Source organism: Physeter macrocephalus, chromosome 8 (assembly GCF_002837175.3).
Source record: "Physeter macrocephalus isolate SW-GA chromosome 8, ASM283717v5, whole genome shotgun sequence".
NCBI lineage: Eukaryota > Metazoa > Chordata > Mammalia > Artiodactyla > Physeteridae > Physeter > Physeter macrocephalus.
Genome location: NC_041221.1, coordinates 21,808,886 through 21,828,120, shown reverse-complemented (window position 1 = coordinate 21,828,120; position 19,235 = coordinate 21,808,886). Strand labels below are relative to the sequence as shown.

The window sequence follows — 19,235 nt, the reverse complement described above, 5'->3', positions numbered from 1 at the left end:
AGCCAGTGGAACATGCCATTCAGCTGACATTTAATCAATCTGTAATGATGTAAGTCATCTGACATGAATCCATTGCTTTGAATGAACAGAAAGTACAGAATTCAGATGACAGGTTCAAGAAGAGGATAGAGACAGCTGTTGGGTGATCGATGGCATTTTTCATTTTTAGAGAAATCCCTCTTTTTCATGCTCCTTTGATCAAATCTCCAAGACAAAACTCATAGTCTGATAGGGTTTCCCTTTACCTCTGTTCCTTCTATCTCCTCCCCCAAACAGGTTCACAAATGTTGGAAAATAAACCTAGGTCTCGTTCCATCATTACAGTCAAAGAGTTAACTACCAACATGAAGCTTCTCTGTCTCAGACACTTTTTTTTTTATTGAAGTATAGCTGATTTACAATGTTGGGTTAGTTTTAGGTATACAGCAAAGTGATTCAGTTTTATGTATATGAATATACATATATCTATTCTTTTTCAGATTATTTTTCATTATAGGGTTATTGCAAGATATTGAATATGGTTCCCTATGCTATACAGCAGGTATATTATCAGTTATCAGTTATCTATTTTACATATAGGAGTGTGTTTCTGTTAATCCCAAACTCCTAATTTATCCCTCCCTCTCCTCCTTTCCCCTTTGGTAACCATAAGTTTATTTTCTATGTCTGTGGGTCTATTTCTGTTTTGTAAATAAGTTCACTTGTATTATTTTCTCAGATTCCACATATATGGAGATATCATATGATATTTGTCTTTCTCTGACTTACTTCATTCAGTATGATAATCTCTGGGTCCTTCCATGTTGCTGCAAATGGTATTATTTCATTCCCTTTTATGGCTGAGTAATATGCCATTATATATACACAACATCTGCTTTACCCATTCATCTGTCGATGGACGTTTAGGTTGCTTCCATGTCCTGGCTATTGTAAGTAGCGCTGCTGTGAACATTGGGGTGCATGTATCTTTTTGAGTTATAGTTTTCTCTGGCTATATGCCCAGGAGTGGGACTGCAGGATCATATGGTAGTTCTATTTTTAGTTTTTTAAGGAACCTCCATACTGTTCTCCATAGTGACTGCACCAATTTACATTCCCACTAAGAGTGTAGGAGGGTTCCCTCAAACATTCTTAAAATTGCCAGAGCATTTTTAAATGATCTGGCATCCTGCAGGGAAGTGCTAATTTTCGTTTTGTTGTTCACTTGCCCTACCAAACTCTCTCTGATGCGGTGATGGTGCGAAGTTCCTGTCATTTAGAGGAGAATGAGGTTTATCCGTCCAGCTGGGGGAAGGGTAAGGAAGGCAAAAGGAGAGCAGAACTGCGAAGAGCATTTCGATTTGCTTTAGGACACAGTCACACTAGGTACTTTCCTGTTTTTAACCTCTTCTCTATGCTTACCCCACTCCTTCCAAATTATAATGTCTTTAGAACAGACAAATGATACCTTGTTCAAATAGGATACAGATCACAGTCAATAGCTGGATGCTACACAGACTGAACAGTGATACAGTCTCTTTTCCCTCTTTGGAAAATATTAATACCCTGAGCTTCTCTAAAGACAAAACCGCAAGAACAGAGATCCAAATTCCTAACAATTCGTCTCTTCCACAGCCAGAAACTGGGCAGCTGGTAACGTGATGTTTCTCCTTTGAGCTTCTCAGATTAGATCCTAAATGCAATTTAATTCCACACTCCAATACACAGCTCCTGAATTATACTGAAAAAGAATCAGTTATGTAACAAATCTGCGTTACTACGATTGCACACTTGCCATAGATGACAGGCTATATTTTCTATTTTAGGTCCAAATGAAAATTTTTCAAATTGTATCACAACTTAAATATATTAAAGTATCCACTGCATAAAGGAATCCTATAAAATTTCTCTGAAATATGAGTAATCCTGTTAGAAAATCAATATGCACTGCTTGGCTTATCTTCTTTAATAAATATGGATTCTCATATAACCTGCTTGAGAAAGAAATCTATATTCAAATTCCTCCCTCTCTCACGGGAAAATAAAACATACAGAAAATGAAAATTCAGACCGTGCTAGGAATACCAAGGAAATAAACACATTAAAAAGGTAAGTAAATTTCAAATACAAAATGCAATTGTAATATGTGAATAGGAATATTTGGAAATTCCTTGAGGATGGTTCAGTACCCTGCTGACAGTGTAGCTGACCTACAGAAGTTTAGCAAATGAAGAACAGACAAGGTGCATATTTAAAATGGAGTAAGTGCTACACAAACACAGGCTGCAGGATGGACTGGGCTCCTCACTGATGGACCAGCTGCCCCAGTCTGGGAGGCAAGACACCTACCCCGACCCCTAACCTTGTCTAATGGCTGCGTAACTGCCACCCTTCCTCCCAGGGCCCAAGCAGGAGGCAGGCATCGTGGCATGAGGTGGGAAGTTTCATCATGCTTTCCTAGCCTCAGTCTCCCTCTGCTGTGATATAATCATAGGCACAAAAGACTCCTTGCTGCTTTTGTGGAACTTTCCGTCAAATGTATGCTATCCTACTGATACAGGCAAAATTCTTATTTTCCTGTTAACCATAAATTGTTAAGGGCTTTGGTACCTCTGCTAAATTTATGATAGGCAAACAAAGTATCCTTCTTACACAGACAGTACAAAACTGCTTTTCTTTAAGTTTCCTAATATCAAAATAATTTATTCCCTTGGTTATTAAGGATTCCAGATTCCCTTAATAATCTCAGATTCCAGAAAAGCTCTTCTTTGAAATCCAGTTAGGAAACAAAGACAGAAAAGAGTTTGAAGAAAAGGTGCCAAGACCGGTACAAAGGGAATCACAGAAAGTAACTGAAAAGAATCTCTTCCTCTTCCACAAATAAAGTCCGTTCAAAATGTGTTCTCTGTCTTCCTCTTCCGGGCCCATCCTCTACCCCTTCTCTTCTTGTCCTTTTCCTTCCCTCCTGAATAACTGAGTGCCCAGCCCTCAGGTGAGGCAGAGAAGAGAAGCGTCTGCACCAACAGGGGAGGGGGGAAGCAAAACTCACCCGAGATGACAAAGCTGGGCTGGGTGTGTGGAGTTCCTACACTGGGCAAAGTCAAGTACAGAGCCTGAGCTGGGGGAGGGGACACCCTCTCATGGACTGGGTGTCAGAGCCCCAGCTGCAGGAGGGGACACCCTCTCGTGGACTGGGTGTCAGAGCCCCAGCCGGGGGAGGGGACACCCTCTCGTGGACTGGGTGTCAGAGCCCCAGCCGCGGGAGGGGACACCCTCTCGTGGACTGGGTGTCAGAGCTCCAGCTGGGGGAACGGGACATGGTGGGGGGAAGGAAGCTGTCCCAAGTGAGAGGGCAGGAGGAGGGGCTGACAGTTGCAACAGGAGACTGGTTACATGCAGGGTTTCATCAAATAAATAAATATATTTAGGATCATGAGAGCTAAATATTTTTCACTGTTGGTCAAGGGAGCCACAATGGAAAGAGAGAAAACTGGCATGAAACTTATGCTGGAATGGAAATGGAAATATCGGTGTGAAGTCATGCTGTTTAAGATGTAGGCAGATATAAAAATAAATGGAGATGTAAAGCACTTGGAGTACTGACACCCCAATGGCAACGGAAAGGCCTAAAGCCCAGATCTTGCCACTAAATGTCATTCTTCACCAAAAAGAACTAGGGCTCCTGGGAGAGATGGCTGATTTTAGGGTCAGGTCAGGGAGGGCACAAGAGGAACCCAAAATAGCTTGCGCCAGAAATTGAGGAAATGCTCAAAGAAACACAGGGACAAGTACAAAGGTACAGCTTGGAGAGGCACCTGCTGGACAAATCTGAGACCATATGGGCATCAAAATAAACAGCGACAGCCGTGGTTTATAATCTACTGAACATCAGACCACGTAGATACAAACAAGCAAATAAATATATTAAAAGTTTGATGAGAAACAGAATATTTGCATAGTTTCAAAGCACCTCTCCACACAATATGTACTAATGACAAAGAGGAAAAGAGTAATTTCAAAGTGGAAAAGGCTGGTGGACAGCACCCTGATAGTAATGCCACTGACAATAATGGGACAAAGTGGACGTACACGCCCCTGATAGAACGCGATGAGGACACACCATCCCTTCTGAGATTCCTGCCAAGATGCATAACTTCAATCTATTCATGAGGAAACACTGGACCCCCCATGTTAAAGGACATCTTAGAAAATAACTGGCCTGCAACCTTCAAAAGCGTTAGTAAAAGCCAAAGAAAGACTAAGGAACTGTTTCATCCAGAAGGAGACCAAAGAGACTTAAGAACACAGCGCAATGCATGGGCCCTTGTTCTGTAAAGGACATTACTGGGAAAGCTGGAGGAACCGGAACGTCAGGAACTAAACAATGCACATTTCCAGTTTTGATAGCTGCATTATGGTTATGTAGGAGCATGGTATTGTAGGAAGTCCACACCAAAGCAGCTGGAGGCAACGGAGCATCACATCTGGGGGCAACCTATCTTTGAAAGGCTTAGGGGAAAAAATTATCCATGCTGGATTTGCAATGTACTGGTAGGTCTATAAAAAAATGTATTAGGAATTATACTTTGCGTTTAAATGTGTTAGGAGACATCATCCACAATTTTCAGGTATTAAATAAATTTCCTTAAGTAGATGACAGGTCATAGCCTGAGAATGAATTCTACCTCAAGACAAATACTGGTGAAATTAATTTCCCGAGCACAAGATGGAACGGGAATAGGGTTTCCTATTAAGTCAATATTTTGGTAAACAGATAAGTTACTACGTGCTATCAATGCATTGCCAATGTTCAGAAAATAAAATGAAACAAAAATGATTAGTATGGACCCATGTTAAATAAAATGCACTCTTTCTTTGGGGGTTTAGAAGGCGGGGTGATACTGATCATTGATGGGCAGCTCATTCTTTATATCAGAGCAATATTCTTTATTTTAAATAGTTTTGCTTTTAACAGTTACTCCAGAGGAATATAACTACCTAATCTGTAGCATTGTGTCTTTTATACACTTTTCATAAAAAGAATCCCATAAAATGTTTTCCTCACATCACAAACCAGTATTATTTTTAGTTTATATTTCCAGCACTGGCCAAAGGTATTTAAAGCTCTTTCTACTTCATTACTTTGATGTTTACCTATGAACCTTCCATTTTAAAGCTGTTGGCAGATTTTGCCTTTCCCAGTTCTTGAAATCACTGTGAAATTACTTCTGAAGGGATGGAAACCTGACCTTATATTCTTCTGTTCCTTTCAACGTTATTCTTATGGAATAAAGAATGTTTATTCTTTTGCTATTCTGGAATTATCCTATCATTATCCTATCTCTGCCTGTCCACTGATAAGAAGTATTTTTCTTCGTTGGTTCTGGAAATTGAGTAAATAAAAATTTAAGATTACATTCTTTCCACTTTTTTTTTAACCAATGCAAGAAAAGAACAGTGCTAAGAAAACCCAACCAAACAAACAAACAAAAAAACCCAGTATACTACTTGATATCTAAAATATGCCCGGTTTTTGTAAATCACTTATTTTTTTCCTTTTTTATTTTTTTAACCCCATTTGATCTTTACAGGCAGGTATCATAATCCTCATTTCCCAGATGTTTTTTCTATTACATCTGCACCAGCAGACACTTTCTTTATTCATGAAGGGGCAGAAAAGATAGGTACAAAATGTTCAAGGTATGTGTTCCACGGTAACCCACGACCAGCAAGATGCCATGAGCAGTGAAATATGTATGACTGCCCTGTTGCCTGTGTGACCAGGACTTTCCTGTAGTGATTTCCATAGTGTAAATTGGTAGAGCAAATTATTATTGTTACATAATATTCTTACATAAATTATTATGTACTCATTCCTATGTAAAACATACCCATCACCCTGACCTGAATGTGACTACCTAAGGTTGAGCTTAATGCCCCCACTAAAGGGAGGGTGGAAGAATGGAATTTATGGGAGAAAGGAGAAATGTCCCATGAATCTCCTCATGGGAGGCTGTGAAAGGTAGAAAAAGCAAGTAAAAGCTGGGGCGGAACTCGTGTAAAAAGGAACACTTCTTCCACCTCATCCTGGGCACAGCTGGACTGTTTCATCTTTTAATAAAACGCCCACCTTCTCTCTTTCATTTGATTAGCTACTGACCAGACACCGTGTGTGTCTCTGGCGATGCAGCTTACCGATGTGACTACTCTGCTCCGTCACAGGAAAGACATGGTTCCCTCCAATTCCTGGAGGGGATGCTTCTTAGTAACATCCCAACAAGTCAACGGGAAACGGGCACCACTGTGCCAGATCAGGAGCTTTACCCTCACTCAGTGCGCACAGAGGGCATTTCACAAGTGCTCAGGCTATGCTTAATGAATGTTTGTTATGAGCACTCAGAGATGAGTATTGAGAAAAGGGGTCCCTAGAACGCTTTCCAACTAAGAGCAATTACTACAGACGCAAGGGTAAGCCTCCATTCCCATCTCAGGTTTCCAAATAAAACATTCCTTCAAGTGAAGGACAAACTGGTTTCTGAGACCCGCAGGTCTCAAGTGACCCACATCTAAAATCCCCTTTCCCACGACAGTGGTGTTCATAACTAGTCCTCTCAGCCCCGCTGCATTTTGCACGCTGGCAGCATTTGTTACATTTGATTCCAACCCAGCAAAATAAAGCACACTTTTTACAGGTGAAAAAGAGACTGTTAAGAATAAGTGCAGACCACTGCCCCTCATGTCTACGGATGTACGTAACAGGAAATTAAATGGCTTTCTAAATGCTTTTAACTCATTAAATAGGAAGGCTTTGTTGGAATGCCACTTGGCAGTAAAGCTAAATTTGCTGTTGAAGCATTTTAAAGAACTATTTTTTATGTCCTTGGACTTGCCAGAGGATTAAGAAATAGAGAGCTCTTCTGTCCTCTGTAAAGACGGGGTTTTGGATATCTCTCAGAGACAGATGGGGGAGAATTATGAATTTAATTATGTAAGTTGTTTCACTCTAACTCTTAAAAATAAGAGTACTAAATTACACTGTATAATAACAGCTTTTAACCATCAATCAGCAAAATGGAACTGCCATTTCCAATTTTCACTGTTGCTAATTGCTAAGTGGCCGCTGATTCCACTGCAGGCGGGGGGGAGCGGCTGGCTTCCCATTAGCGACACTCAAGGTCAACATCAGAGGGCAGACCTGGAGCACCTGCCAGGTGCCAGCCAAAAGTCCCACCTTGAGCAGGTGTGGTCACCCTGCAGAGGTGGAGGTGCACCTACCTGCCAGACCAGGTGCTCCTTGGCCCCCGGCATTGCAGACAGGCAGACGCTCAGCACAACGGTGTGGGAAGAGGAGGTGAGGACACTGGCGATGACGGCATCTCGCATGTTGAAGGGCAGCATGGTGTACACCACGAAGATGATGAAGAGGAAGAAGGACACCTACGGGTGGGGAAGAAGGACAGTGAGAGTCACAGAGAATGCCTGCTCCCAAATTCTCCCCCTCTCCTTCCCATTAAGGGCTGCACAGATCCCCCAGGAACCGCAGCCATTCAAGAAATAATATTACGACAAAAAGAGGGCACGTTCAAACGAATCCGCCGCGTTACAATAAAGGACTAACTATTGCGATGGAGGGGAAAAAAAGGCTCTTTTTCAAAATTGGGGGATTTTCAGTTTTGGTACCCAAACCACTGCAGACATTAGGTGAATCTGAGCAGTTCATGCGTATGGATGCAAAGCTGGTCCTAAGTTCTCAGAGTTTTGTATCTGTGCTTTAGAACACACATCTGGATTCTTTAAGTTTTCTGTCAAACTGTTTCGGGAAACTCAGGGAGAATGGATGGCTGCCACCTGCGGGGAGTTGGTAGAAGCAGATGCAAAGAGCAGGGGCATGGAATTAACAAGATAAAGCAGCTTAGAGATGATTCCCCTGTAGTGAAAACAGTTTGACAGTTTCCCAAAGGTTAAACATACAATTACCATGTGATCCTAAATATATACCCTAGAGAACTGAAAACAAGTACTCGAACAAATACATGTACGCACATGTTCACGACAGCACTATTCACGATATTCAAAAGGTGGAGGGGCTTCCCTGGTGGCGCAGTGGTTGCGCGTCCGCCTGCCGATGCAGGGGAACCGGGTTCGCGCCCCGGTCTGGGAGGATCCCACGTGCCGCGGAGCGGCTGGGCCCGTGAGCCATGGCCGCTGAGCCTGCGCGTCCGGAGCCTGTGCTCTGCGACGGGAGAGGCCACAACAGAGGGAGGCCCGCATACCACAAAAAAAAAAAAAAAAAAAAAAAGGTGGAAACAACACAAATGCCCATCCATGGATGAATGGATAAACAGCATGTGGTCAATCCATACAATGGAATACTATTCAGCCCTGAAAAGGAAGGGAATACTGATCCAGGCTACCATGTGGGTGGACCTCAAAAACGTTATGCTAAGTGAACACAGCTAGGGCAAAAGACCCCATATTGTATGATCCCATTGATATGAAATATCCAGAATAATTAAATTTACGGAGACAGAAAGCAGATTGGTGGTTTTTAGGGGCTGGGGCAAGGAGGAATGGGAAGTAACTGCTCAATAGGGAAAGAGTTTCCTTTGGGGTGATGAGAATGTTCCAGAACTAGATAAAGCTGGATATGGCACACACTGTGAATATACTAAAAACCACTGAATCCTTCCCTCTAAAGTGGCTAATCTATGTTATGTGAATGTCACCTCAATAAAAAAAAATCAATTTGAAACAGCTTAGAGAAAAGTTCGGAATGGAAAAGAAAATGGCTTAGCAGGTAATAAAACAGGCCATTGTCATTATAAAAGAAGCAGAACATCAAAAGGGATAAAAAGGTGATAAATCAAGTGGAAAAAAGACCAGACCAAGGTCAGAAAAATAGGGAACGTGGAGATTTGCTAGCTTCATTCACCACACAGCTCTTCACTCAAAAAATAAGTGAGGCTAAGGAAAGAGCTTGCCCCACTTTTACAGGGTGACCCGTCTTACTCTAAGGAATCCGAACTCCCAGAATAGCAGGAAGGACACAAGAGACAGGGCACCAGCTGTTCTGCTCGAGTCGGGGTGTAAATTCACGGGAAGGATGCGGGCAAAAGGCTCTGCTCTGCATTTAAAGAGAGGGAAGCTTGGGTGGACGCCAGGCTCGTTTCCCCTCCTGCACAGTCGCAGGAATTTGTACCGCATATTACCATCAAAAAGTAACTGTGCAGGTTCTCTTAAGCAGGGTGTCTCTGCCTCAGCACTATTGACCTCTGAGGCTGGATAATTCTTTGTGGTGGATGCTGTCGGTGCACTGCAGGATGGGTGGCAGCGTCCCTGGCCTCCACCCACTGGATGCCAACAGCATCCCCCACTCAAAGCTGTGACAATTGAAAATGTCTCCAGCCATTGTCCAATGTCTTCCAGGGAGTAATACCATCTCTGGTGGAGAACCACTAAGCTATAGGAAAACTCTCTTTTAAGAATGAGAAAAACAATTGTTACGCAGTCACAGCTCACTGAGAAAATTAAATTTACTTTGGAATCCCTAATATCCAGCAAATTTACAGGAAACACTTTCAATTAAGTTATTATTATTTCTACATGCAGAATTTATGCCAAACCCTTATATCCTGCAAAGGCATTAAACGAATATTTTCAGGTATCTGAATTGACAATTACAAAAGAAAACCTCTTTGCCAACTACACGTTTTTCTTCTTATGCAAAATCCTTTAGTACTTCTTTGAAATTAACAAAACTTTTGGACAGCTTTAAAACGCTAACGCCATTTCAATTAATACACGCTCTGCAAACATTCTGAGCTTTGAAATGGAAGCATGTGGAAAGCTTATCTGCAGTAACCAAATGGAGAATAGAGGCGGCCGGTTTGCCGAATACGGTGGCTCCTGTTACTCACTTTTGGATGACAAAAGGAAATTGTTAAAGGTCAGTTAAGCAAGTCATATTCAATCAAGTTTTCCATTTTAGTGGCAGCATCCCAGGAGCAACATTTCGGGAGCTCAGCGAGTGGTGCCTGGGCTGCATTCGGCAGGCTGGATGGAAAGAAATTCTGGTGCAGTTTCAAGGCCCAGGGGGGGACAGTCTGCACTTTTTATTCCTCCCAGAGGGCTCTATTTTGTTTAGCCTGCTTTCCAAAGCAACTTCAAATAGGGCCATAGGTAAAACCAAAATGGATTTGCCATATCTAAAAGAATGTGTGAGTAAAAAGGTCCAAAACATTAAATACAGGCACTTGGGTTCCACGTTAACATGGGGGGCATTTCCGCCACTGGATTCCCCTTGGTTATGTCTCTGTCCAGAACCTGAAGAGCGAGGAGGATGGATTTGGTTCTGGACCCTGCACGGAAACCCAGAAGAGCATGGGATCAGAAGTGGCGGCCCTCATCCCAACAGGACGGTTTCAAGTGTTTCTCTTAATTCTGGCCCGGCATCGGCCTTTTTCAAGACATGCATATCTTCTCTTTGAAGGTCTACTTGACCTTCAAGCTCCACAAGTTTCAAACCGACTAAGAGATTCTCCTTTATGTTCTTAAACTTATCCCTCTTGCCCGATAACTCAATTCTGCTCACGATGGCTCGCTCGCCAAACAACCCAGCTGTAAACATTTGAGAATCACTTCTTCTGACAATCCTTCACATACACACTCAAAAAAAAAAAAAGAAGTCTTCTGCCTTCAGAACTCCAGGCTCCGGCATCTGACTGCTCCTTTCTGCCTCCACAGCCACTAGGTGGGCTCAGTACCTTTCCACTTGGTAAGAAATATGCTTGCACGCTTTCTCTCCCTCCTCCCCCCATAACAAGGACACTGGAGTGAGCATCCTTCCTCACTTTGGCCCATTCCACCCCATCCTCCACGCTCCTGGCAATCATCAGGACTCTTTACCAAACATTTCCAGCTTTCCTCCTTCTGGGTACATGGTTCAAATGCATCGAGCATTTCTTTTAAGTCAGGCGAGACCTGTGACTCACTTTGACAAGTGGAGCATATGCAGAAGTGATACGTGTCCTTTCTGGGTGGAAACTTTAAAAGCTAGTGCCCAACTTGCCAAGTCCCCTCCCTCCCTGGCAACCACGGAATCGATGGTGGAGCTTCTCCCAGCCTTGGTCTCAAGGCGGGGGCAGAGCCCCTCGGCTGATCCACATGGACCTGTGAGGATATGAATGAGACTTAACCCTTTGTGATGGTAAAATCTGGGTCCCTAAGCACAGCCCGGATGGTCCTGACTGATACCAAGCTCATACAAACACACACACATGCACACACCTGGGAGGTTTAATTGATGGGTTAAATAGGATGCTTTTATATGCATTACTCTGCAATGTGCTTTTATCACTGAACTATATATACACCACAGCCATCTTTCCAAGTCTATAGATGCGAAGGTATTATTTACTTTTTACCAGCTGCAAAATATCCCATAGAAATGGATGCACCACACGACTCCAGAATTTCCTTACTGATGATCACTGTGGCATGATAGGAGCCCCTTATCCAACTGATACAGTAATACTCTCACTGATCTCCTTTTCTCCAGCAGTCTCCTTTCTTGAATCCAGCCAACATACAACTGCTGGATTTGTGATCTTGAGTGCAAAGATCGAGTTAGTTTTTCCTTAGATGAGTACTTCCTCTGGCTTACCCCTGGGCTCTGAACACTTCTCCCCAAGGCTTCTTGTGATCACAGAGTAAAGCAGAAAACACATGGCCTGGGGGTCCAGACTGGCCCCAGGCTGACCTTTCCATCCTCACCCCCACTCTGCTCTGGAAGCAGCCTGTATCCCAGCCAACCCTGGTCAGCCCCGTGCTGTAGGCGTGGGGGGCTCGCCTCTAGGTCTGCCATTTCTCGTTCTCAGAAGGCCCTCCCTCCTCTTCTTGGCCTGTTGAAATCTCACCTCTTTCTAGACCCAGTTCATATACCAATTCTTATCATTTCTCCAACACCCCCCAGCTGCTCCCCATCTCACTCAGAGTAAACTCTCATCTTCCTTGATCCAATCGACCTCGCCATTAACTACAGCCATATGAAATTTTGAATGATTATTTCTCTACTGATCAAAAAACTTAAATGAACAGACATCTGTCAGATGTCTATGGCAGGCAACAGCAGACACTGGATCGAATAGGAAATGGCCCCTGTTCTCAGGGCACCTCCTAGTTTACCCTCCAGGAGTCCTTGAGCCCTAGGAAAAAATATGTATCTTATTGTTTTAGCATACAACTAGAAATGCGAGGTTTTAGTAAAAACTGCCCAAGGAAAAGATAGAATTTTTGAATAGATTGATCTAATTGAGCATTCTGGAAGGTAAGTTCTAAATTCAAAATAAGAATTTCCTCTTTGAATGTTATTTCCACCCCAAAGGACTGCTGATTTTGAGAATATTTATATGATTTACTAATTAGGGGCATCTTTAAAACTTTCTGGAAACATAACTATAAAGCTATTAAGCCAGAAATGTGCTTTAACTTTTAAAAAAACAAAACACGCAAGCTATATTTACCTTTTCATGTAGGTTAGTATTTTATCACCTTGTTCCTTGATCATACTTTACATAAAGATTACTTTGAGTCACTCTTACATTTTTTAGTGCAAATATCACAACTGTGTAAAACAGTACTTTCTTTAATTGGGGAATCCTGTCATACCAATTTTTAGTGCTAAAGCATCCGTGTGTGTTAAGGCTTCTTTGAGTGTCTCCTTATGATCACCCTGCTTTTCAAACTTAACTTTCTCCCCTTTCCCCTCTTTCTCCAGGTCTTCCCAGTGGAGAGGGGGTTTCTAGAGCTATCTCTACGTATGTGTACACACACATACATATATGTACATACATACGTACACACATGTAATTGTTGTGTGTGTCCGTGTGCCGACTCTGGTGAATCCACATATTGCACCTCACTGAATTCCCTCAAACTCCAGGTCTCATGTCTGATGTTCAGTTAAGAAGCCACCTCTCCTCAGCCGAGAGACGGAGGCTTACCCACAAGGACTAACCAAGGGAAAGGAGATACACACACACACACACACACACACACACACACACACACACACACATGTATATATATATAAAGGAATATTATTCAGCTATGAGAAAGAAGAATATCTTGCCCTTTTTAACGACATGGATGGACCTTGAAGGCATTATGCTAAGAGAGATAAATCACTGTGAGAAAGACACTGATGATTCGTTTATATGTATGATATCACTTATATGGGAAATCTAAAAAATTCAACTTGTAGAAACAGAGTACAATGGCGGTTACCAGGGGCTGGGGGTGGAGAAATGGGGCGATGTTTGTCAAAGGGCACACACTTGCAGTTATAGGGCGAGTAAGCCCTGGGGATCTAAAGCACAGCATTGCATTTACAGCTAACAACATTATTATATACATCAAAGTTGCTAGGAAACTAGATCTTAAAGTTCTCACCACAAAAAAGGAATGACAATTATGGGACATGATGGAGATATTAGCTAACACTCTGGTGGTAATCACAGTGATCTTTTAAAATGTTAAAACTGACCGTGTCACTCCTCCTCTGTTTATATCCCGCCACTGGCTTTCTACAACACTAAGAAAAAATTCAAAGTCCTGGGCATGCCAATATGGGCTCCTCACGATCTGGTCTGGCTGATGTCTCTAATCTCATATCTCACCAAAACTCCCATCTCCCCACATTCAAAGTCCCTCCATACTGGCCTTATTGATGTTCCGCCGACAACCTCAGGGCCTTTGCACTTTCTGTTCTTCTGCCTCAAATATTCTTCCTTAGATCTTCCCTTGGCTGGCTTCTGTCATCCAGGACAGAAGCTCAAATATCACCTCCCAGAGAGAATCCCACTAACTCTCTATCTAAAATATCACCCCCATTCATCGTCTAGCTAATCACCCTGCTGAACATCTTCCGATCATTATTGGAATCTGAATGCTCACTTTTGTATTTTTCCCATTTTTATTTTCGGTCTTTATCCATACAAATGTAGGCTCCATGGGGACAAGGACCCTGTACGGACCTGAGAATAGTACCTGGCACATAAAGATCTCAACACATACGTGCTGAAGGAAAGAAGGGATGAAACATTTCAGGTGTAACTGCACACGCAAGTTCCGAGCAGGGAAGCAGAGGAAGCTGATTGATTAGAGGCTTGTGCTCCATGGTGTGTAACTCAGGGGTGCGAGCCTGGCTCTGCAGACTTGGATTCATTCCCACGAGTCCAGGCAGCATGCTGGATGACACTCATTTTTATCCCAGCTCATCTTAACCTCTCATCAGTAGCAAAGATAACTAAGAGCAGTAGAGCGTCACAGCTACACGTTGGTCATTGAAAGACCCTAGTAATGAAAATTAAGCCCGCTCCCAGTGTCAACAGTGTGCTCTGTGCCTTTGCTAACCTGTGCATGTCTGATGACTTCTGCCCGGGTGTATGTGCCGTCTTCCCACCTCTCCCCAGTTCATTACTAGTCTTGGCTGATGGTCCTTCAGGGTATGGGAGGTACAAGCTTCCTCAGCACATCCATTATGCTCCGTACCAGTAACAACCCTGAATTGCCTCTTGCTCTGTGGAGCTCAGATCCTTGTTACACCAACCGTGGGCCTTGCGCCCGATCTCAGCCTCACCTGGGAGCTTGTCAGAAATGTGTGCTCTTGGGCTCCACCCAAAGTTTACTGAATCCGACTGTGTATTCTAACCCTGCTCCCAGGTGGTTGCCTGGGACCCACACGGATCTGATGGGCTCTGGGTGGGTTCAGTGGTCAGCGTTAGTCCCGCTTGTGTGGCAAAGACTGCAGAGGGTTTCCAGTATGCCAACCAGATGGACGCACAGGACAAGGGAGATGTGTTCACCTCCGCCACGCTGCTCTAATCAAAGCCTGGTCCACAGCAGACACTGACTTAAGCAACGAATCAGTGAACTATAAGTAATTATTCATCTTTGACTCTGTTATTAGATCTTGTTTTTTCTTTCTTTTTTAAAAATTTTGGAGTAGAGTTGATTTAAAATATCGTGTTAGTTTCAGGTGTACAGCAAAGTGAATCAGTTATACTTATACATATATCCACTCTTTTTTAGAGTCTTTTCCCATATAGGCCATTACAGAGTATTGAGTAGATTTTCCTGTGCTATCCAGCATGTCCTTATTAGTCACCTATTCTATATATAATAGAGTGTATATGTCAATCCCAATCGCCATTTATCCCTCCCCCCCAGCCGTTAACCATAAGATTGTTTTCTACATCTGTAACTCAATTACTGTTTGGTGAATAAGTTCATTTGTACCATTTTTTTAGATTCCACATAAGTGATATGACATGACACTGTACAAAGAGTATCCTAAAGATGCTACCAGAAAACTACTAGAGCTTATCAGTTAATTTGGTAAACTTGCAGGATACGAAATTAATACACAGAAATCTCTTGCATTCCTATACACTTACAACGAAAGATCAGAAAGAGAAGTTAAGGAGACAATCCCATTTAACATTGCAACAAAAAGAATAAAATACCTAGGAAGAAACCTACGTAAGGAGGCGAAAGGCTTGTACTCAGAAAACTGTAGAACACTGATGAAAGAAATCAAAGATGACATAAACAGATGGAGAAATACACCATGTTCTTGTATTGGAAGAATCAATATTGTGAAAATGACTATACTACCCAAAGCAATCTACAGATTCAATGAAATCCTTATCAAACTACGAGAAGTTAAGGAGACGATTCCATTTACGATCACATCAAAAAGAATAAAATACCTAGGAGTAAACATACCTAAGGAGGCAAAAGACTTGTACTCAGAAAACTATAAGATACTGATGAAAGAAATCGTTATTAGATCTTATTTCTCGAAGTCTCCAGGCCAATTTGATTTTAAAATAGAGACCAATCTAAATAATTATTTATTTCCAGCTTCATTTCTACTAAATAAGCAAAAGGGACCAGACCAACAGTTACTGATGACATGTGATGTCTGGGTCATTCGACACACCTTCCTCCATGTTGTCCCTGCCCCAGCCTGTTGTTTCCATTCTCCTGACGGGAGCACTCGTTTCAGAGGAAGGAAATGAAATGTCCATCTGAGTCATCAAATAGTATCTCTCATTCGATTCTGAATAGTTAAGTAGAACTCCATCTTTCTTACTATGAAAGATATACTTAGAAATTCTTGGAAATTAACTCTATGCTATACAAAAACATCTTTAATGACCGTAATTCAGGATAAAACCCAGGGACACCTTGAAGACTCAATGATAGAAAAGATTCTATTTTTCTTCTGCAGATATTTTTGGCCAAGAACATTTTCTGAATATTGACTCTATTTTTACAGAATATGAAAACATATCTTTAAATGTTATATTATTAAGAGAAAGAATACATATTATGTTCTTTGATGGAAAGCCTGGGCTCCAAAAGAGTAATGATGAAATCATGAATCACTGGGTAGCTTTCATTCTTCTCCTGAAAATGTTTTTCAGAGTTACGGGAGATTGATGTTGGAATCAGAGGTAAAACAATAACTTTCACTGTGCCTTTTTTTAATTTAAAATAGGTGGGAGGTATATCATAAATTTTAAAAAGCTTGAAAAAAAGAGAATAGTAGGAGGTAAAAAAAAAAAAAACAAAAAACCTAATATCCTAGCACAAAGGCAGCCTGCCTTCTTCGCCAGCGAATTTGGACAGTTCTGTCTGTCCAAACCCTCAGCCCCTACTTTGAGATAGTGATGACTAATGCAGTTTCCTGATTTCTTTTCCACGGTCCCTTCTCTTCCTCCTGTTTCCTTGTTTGGACCTGGGTATCCATCTACTTATATGTTTCATATTCCTTTCTTCATCTTTCATGCATTCATTTATTCACCAGTATTTAACTCTACAATATATGAAGCATCTTGTTACCTATCATAGATAATACAGGGTCCCTGTTCGTAAGACACTTGAAATTCCTTGGAGTGAAGGCCAATTTCCAAACTTGTCCATTTGTTTCCTGTACCTTCTTTCCCCCCTCATACTCACATAAGGTGGCAGGGTCTGTCTGCAAGTCTGATTTGCATAGAGTTAAAAATATGTAAACTTTCCACCAGTAATTAGCAAACTACTTTGTCTGAATATGAGCTACCGTCCTCATTGTTAAAGCATGTAAACTGTGTTCCTTGGGTCTGGAAAAGTAGTATAGTGTTCCCACATTATCCTCCTGTTTCCCAGAGTACCTCTTCAGTTTTTTAAAGATTTTTTTTTGGATGGTGGTCACTTGGTCAAGATAAAAATGAGAACACAAGGCATTCTTGAACTTTGCTCAGTTAGGCACAGTTTCCTAATGTAGAAGATGTGGTCACAGTTCTTTCTTCTCACCTTGTCCTTGCCATGGAGATCAGGAGATGGAGTATTCATCTCTACGGCATCGACTTTGGACTTGGTCATGAGACTTACTTTCAGTAATGGGAAATGGGCTGAAGTGACAGGAACCAGTTCAGAACTGAGGCTTTCAGGGGCTTCAATTCATGTTTCTGCCTGCCCTCTTGGATGTCTGGTCTTCCACAATGAGAAGGACATGGCCCAGAAAGACACATCTCTTTAAACTGGGTCTGGATTAAAGACCATGGAGTAGATCTGGACCCAAAACAAAGTCTGGAATATACCCTACCTGTTGAGCCTGGGTAGGGCCAACAGAGATCAGACAAATCTAGCCAACCTGCAGACTAGTGAGTATGAAAGAGTAATACGTTATTACTGCTACAAGCCACTTGGATTTGGGGGTTGCTTATTATTCAGAATTATCCGAGAAGAAACCTGACTAAAACAGCACTTGGTATCAGAAGTGATGTTCTACTTTAATGAAAACCTAAAATATAGGTCATTGCCTTTGGGACTTCCAAAAAATTATTATGTTAACCTATTGGCAAAATAATTGGTAAGCATGGCTTCTAAGAAAGCCATTTACCGAAATGTCCAGGCTTCATACGGTCTGGGAATTGCATGAAAAAGTCTTTAGAAACAACAGAAAAAAGAACTGAGAAAAGGTAGAACGTTCCCAGAAATGGCTGTTAGTATGTAGAAAGAACATCATCGAACCTAAAATTGATATTTTGACGATCTCAAAATACATTACACACAGGATCTATTGACACGTATTTTCTTATTTTACAATTGGGAAGATCAAGGTGCTGAAGGGTTAAGTATTTTGTCCAGAGTCATAAGGCAGCATAAAAACAAGCCATGATCTTCTGCTGAAGCTAAAACATTATTTCACCAAAATTCCTGAAGGTTAACAGGACAACATAAGGTGAGCATTGTCCAGGGTATTCATGTTATTCAAAATAAAAAGAACCTTGAGAATCCATCTACTCTACCAAAACAGCTTGCTCCAACACCAGGAAGTCCTTCTCCTTAAAAATTATTTTCCTCATCAAATGCAAAGAAAGAAAATAGCAAATTCATTTGGAAGCAATCAGGTAAAATGATGTCTATTAGAAATTGTCGGGCTTCCCTGGTGGCGCAGTGGTTGAGAGTCCGCCTGCCGATGCAGGGGACACGGGTTCGTGTCCCGGTCCGGGAAGATCCCACATGCCGCGGAGCGGCTGGGCCCGTGAGCCGTGGCCGCTGAGCCTGCGCGTCCGGAGCCTGCGCTCCGCAACGGGAGAGGCCACGGCAGTGAGAGGCCCGCGTACCACAAAAAAAAAAGAAATTGTCTACTTAATATTTTTTCTAGTACATGGTTAGGAAAAAATAATGTGCTCTTGTTTATGTTTTCCTTTTTTGTGCAAAAGCTTTTAAGTTTCATTAGGTCCCATTTGTTAATCAAAACTACAATGAGGTATCACCTCACACCAGTCAGAATGGCCATCATCAAAAAATCTACAAACAACAAATGCTGGAGAGGCTGTGGTGAAAAGGGAACCCTCTTGCACCGTTGGTGGGAATGTACAATGATACAGCCACTATGGAGAACAGTACGGAGGTTCCTTAAAAAACTAAAATAGAGGGCTTCCCTGGTGGCACAGTGGTTGAGAGTCTGCCTGCTGATGCAGGGGACATGGGTTCGTGCCCCGGTCCGGGAAGATCCCACATGCCGCGGAGCGGCTAGGCCCATGAGCCATGGCCGCTGAGCCTGCGCGTCTGGAGCCTGTGCTCCGCAATGGGAGAGGCCACACCAGTGAGAGGCCCACGTACTGCAAAAAAAAAAAAAAAAAAAAAAAAAACCTAAACAACTAAAATAGAACCAACATATGACCCAGCCAACCCACTAC

At 42.2% G+C, this 19,235-nt stretch overlaps 1 protein-coding gene across 1 annotated transcript in view; it reads right to left on the bottom strand.

Annotated features, from left to right (window-relative positions):
* The window catches only part of ADCY2 (adenylate cyclase 2), a 438,072-nt gene that overhangs the window by 317,909 nt on the left and 100,928 nt on the right, over positions 1 to 19,235 (bottom strand). The window contains exon 3 of the mRNA XM_024121370.2: positions 7,255 to 7,416. Coding sequence (XP_023977138.1) covers positions 7,255 to 7,416 — 162 coding nt within the window. The remainder of the gene's footprint in view (positions 1 to 7,254; positions 7,417 to 19,235) is intronic.